The sequence below is a fragment of the Sapajus apella genome, unplaced genomic scaffold (genome assembly GCF_009761245.1).
Source record: "Sapajus apella isolate SASKATOON/1434 unplaced genomic scaffold, GSC_monkey_1.0 scaffold1676, whole genome shotgun sequence".
In the NCBI taxonomy this organism is placed as follows: Eukaryota; Metazoa; Chordata; class Mammalia; order Primates; family Cebidae; genus Sapajus; species Sapajus apella.
The window spans coordinates 1-3,894 of record NW_022438602.1 but is presented as its reverse complement, the minus strand read 5'-3'; the positions used below and the strand labels follow the sequence as shown (position 1 = coordinate 3,894).

Sequence of the window (3,894 nt, the reverse complement as noted above, 5' to 3'; positions counted from 1 at the left end):
CACTGGAAGCCGGGAGATGGAGGATGCAGTGAACCGAGATCACGCCACTGCACTCCAGCCTGGGTGACAGAACAAAACTCCATCTCAAAAAAAAAAAAAAGACACAGAACATGGAATGTGTGTGTTTGAACTGAACCAAGTATTTTGATATCCTGACACCTGCAGAGGCCTGAAGACACTGACGGGCACAGGACCGCTCAAGTGGCGTCTCGCTCTGGAGGGGAGCCCTTCCTTCCTGGCTCACCTCCCAGCCCTCACCCGGCCACACCTGTGGGACCATTTGACAAGTCCAAGGCTAGGATGCTGCCAGAGGTTGCCACACTCAAGGAGGCCCTGCTGGGAATGCCAGGCAACCTCGGGCAGGTGAGGGAGCCGGGGCACTTTGAGTTCGAGGCACAGACCCTTATTCCACAGGTCCACGCCCCCCATGCAGGAGACACCGGCTCTTGGTGACACAGGCCAGAGACACCACCTCTGGCTGAGCTGGAGAGAGAACTGGTTGGGAAGCCGCTCAACTGTCTCCATGCCAGTTTAAAGCAGCAGCCAGTGGGGCTGGAAGGGGGCAGGGATGCTGGTCTGGAATCCATCCTGTGCTGAGTATGACCTGTCCAAGAGGGGCTGAAGGCCACTGGCTCTCTGGACCCCAGGGTTCAGGGCCACCTAGCTGTTTCCTTGCCCATGGGAGAGCCGATGGCAGCGGTTGGGGCTGGACGGCCCTCCTCTCCCTCCAGCTGCAGCCACCTCCTCCTGTGCGTCCACTCCACGCCCTCCTCCTGGGTGACTGCACGCTACACTACAGCTCAGAGCTGCCTTTAGACCCCTGGCCCTGGCCCCAAAAGCGCCATAGGTGCAGGTTTTTAGAGATCACCTGTGGTCCCCCCGGCACCAGGATGGCCATACAGGCTCCCTGCCTGCTTGTCCCTCGTGGCCACCCAAGGTCAAGCGTGAAGACCAAAATACCTGCCCCAGGCCCCCGCGCCCTGCAGCCACACAGCTGCACTCTGCAGACATGGCGTCACACACCCAGCCTGGGCCTCTGAGGCCTCTCCTGGCCTGCCGCTGCGCTTCATCTGCTGTGTCTGGGTGTTCTCAAGGGACAGCTATTCCCAGGGTCCAGTCAACCAGATCCCAGAAACTAAGCCCCAGCCTCCCTCTGCCCCAAATGAAACTAGAGCTCCCAACAGGCTGCCCGTGGCTCACTCTTTAATAGATGCCCGGAAACATGGAGCTCGCACTTCAATGGGAAGAGGGAACCCAGTGGGTGAAGCGGAGGCCATGCCCCGTGGCTGACAGCTAGTCACTCTCACTGCAAACACAGGCTATGCAGAAACCCAGCACACACCGGTCATGCTAACTTCGCCCTGCTGGCTCCTGAGCCCTGTGCCAGCCCCACCCCACGCTCCTGGAGGGCTCTGAGGAGGGGTGGAGGTGGAGAAACAGGGGCAGTGGGCACAGCCTTCCGCATGGGATACCTGAAGGCTCAGCCCTGGTGCCCCGGTACAGAGGCGCACCTGGCTCAGGTGTGCAGCACGTGCTCCTCCATGTGCAGATGCCTATATGCCACCTGATCCAATGCCCCAGACCCCTCTGGACCACACACAACCCACCCTGAGGCACCCTGCAAGCAAGCAGTTAACTCCAAAGCCCCAGCCCCAGTGCACAGACCCTGGACAGCACCCAGCTTCCAGGCACAGAAACCAACCCCCGAGGCTCATGCTGGGCAGAGTGGGACGCAAGGCCCAGAGGCCGCCAGGGCTGGCCAGAGACACCGCCCCATCCTCTCGGACAACCCTGTGTGGAGCCGAGGCTGGCACCCAGCGCCTCCTGGGGCTTAGCACCCACATGGTGGGCTTCTCAGGCCACTTCTCCCCTCTGGGGCTACAGGATGTTCAGGGAGAAAACAACCCATGAGCTGGGGCCCCTGAGCATGGGCTGGGCCAGGCATGGCGCCGCCAAAGGGGACGTTCCCAGGTGGGAAGCAGGATCCCACCCAGCAGGCACAGCAGACAGATGGGACGGGAAGACCCCAGACAGAAGCCCCAGGCCCCAGCCCCCAGCCTCCCCATCAGCCGGTGCCAGCCAAGGCTTCGGGCTACTTGGAGACCGTGGGCCACCAGTCTGGCACAGATGCGGCTAAGGCCACCTGAGCGCCCTTGGAGATTCTGATGTGCAGAGGACCCTTGATCTTCTCTGAGCGCAGCAGGGCCAGCCCCACGTTGCCCTGGCCGGCCCTGTACTTGCCCACAGCCTGTCCTGACTCAGTTAGCACTGCCGCGCCTGGGGCGATACCACGGGTGGGAGGGGGGTCCAAGAGCCGGACAGGGAAGAGGCGCTTGCGGATGACGCCCATGTGGTGGGTGCGGGCAGTCAGCTCCTGACCAATGTAGCAGCCTTTGGTGAAACTCACGCCGTTCATGAAGGCCAGGTTGGACTCCAGAGGCAGGGCCACCCCTGGAGGCAAGTCTCGGACACCCTCAGGAACCCCTGCAGAGATCGGACGGGGAAACCAGCGAGCATTGAGTGCATCCAGCCCCACCCATGCAATCCGGCCCAGCGTGTCCACCCAGCCCATACCTTGCAGGTACCGGTGCTGGTGATAATCCCACAGGTCCCCTAGCCGGCTCCCGGGAACCAGGGCTGGGCCTTCATTCTGGGTGAGGAGCCGCCACCCCATGCGTGGCGTTCGCGGGTCGCGGATGAGGATGGCGTCGGCCCCCGCCCTCTCCTGCAGCGGTGCGGCCCCGCAGGCCTCAGGGGAACCGGGTAACACCGCCCACACTTGTAGATTCGGGTGCGGCTCCACCGTGACCTTCCGTCGGATCCTGTACAGCGCCAGGTGCTTCTGCAGCGCGCCCTGCACGGAGCTGTCACACTCCAGGAGGAAGCCAGACATCTCCTCCGAGTGCTCCCGGAGCCTGCAGGGAGACAGGCAGGGCACGTGTTGCCGGCTCACCAAGCGAATGGGCCAGAAAGGGCTGCCCCATGGAGCACGCCTTACCCAGGCAGATTACAGAACCAAGGCAGCCAACGCAAACAGCCCTGCCCTCAGCCACAAGGGGCTGCACCTTCAGGGCAAGCGCCTGGTCCCCGCGCAGGGGCCATGCCCACAGCTAGACGCGCACCGTGGAGACCAGTACAGAGCACGGTGCACACAGCTACACGGAGCTGCGTGCTGACAATGAGCATCAGGGCCCGCAGGGTACACCCAGACCGGCGCCCGGAGAGCCCTGCCAGAGCTGCACTACCAGAGCTCAGGTCTAAGTGTCCAGAAGCGAGCTCACCGAGCCAGCTCAGACAGACCCCGCCTCCCCAGGGACTACAATGGCCTGCCCAAGGGCACTGTCCAGAGAGCCTAGGGCAGAAATAACAGTTCGCTGGATGGGGGAGCAGGGCCAGGCAGGGCCCAGCAGGGGAACAGTGTGCACAGCCACTGAGAACCAGACCTATCTCTTCCAGCCCCAGGAAGCCACTGGGGAGCTGGAGGGTCCTAAGGTGGGCAGGAGAGAGGACCCAGGAGCCCAGGAGGCAGGTTGGGGAGGTGCAGCATGCCTGAGGCCCACTCTGCCTGTGCCCACCACCTGCTTCCCCAAGCCAAGTCTCAGATCCCAAATGGGTCCCCAGGCAGCCCTCCTCAGAGGATTTCGGCAGGCAGCACCACATGAATGACCCGACCAGATGGATGGCAGGGCCACTTACAGAGGGACACAGAGGAGAGGCCCAGGCAGCATGGGGCACATCAGGTGGGGACACCTGGGCTGAGCCGCCTCCGTGGCCGGGGCTGACTGCTGGTGTGGACTGCACAGGGCTCCACAGCCCAGTAGGAGCTGAGACAGGGAGGTGGTAAGACCCCCCCCCCCGAGAACCTGCCAAAGAGGAGCCCAAGAGCAGGTGGCC

General features: G+C 63.2%; 1 protein-coding gene across 1 annotated transcript; it reads right to left on the bottom strand.

The window, feature by feature from the left end:
* Positions 1–1,181: 1,181 nt before the first annotated feature.
* LOC116546918 (putative transferase CAF17, mitochondrial) lies at positions 1,182–3,164 on the bottom strand. Its single transcript, XM_032273031.1, has 2 exons — positions 2,575–3,164; positions 1,182–2,484 (listed from the first exon to the last, which is right to left on the bottom strand). Exons 1-2 carry the CDS (start codon positions 2,891–2,893, stop codon positions 2,093–2,095), a joined length of 711 nt encoding a protein of 236 aa, XP_032128922.1. The 5' UTR covers positions 2,894–3,164; the 3' UTR covers positions 1,182–2,092.
* Between the last annotated feature and the right edge of the window lie 730 nt (positions 3,165–3,894).

Bases quoted from the DNA above. Each gene is read 5' to 3' on its own strand.
- LOC116546918 (XM_032273031.1), bottom strand. From the start codon at position 2,893: ATGTCTGGCTTCCTCCTGGAGTGTGACAGCTCCGTGCAGGGCGCGCTG. The intron at 2,485-2,574 runs GTATGGGCTGGG...CGATCTCTGCAG, and splicing joins CCAGCACCGGTACCTGCAAG to GGGTTCCTGAGGGTGTCCGA.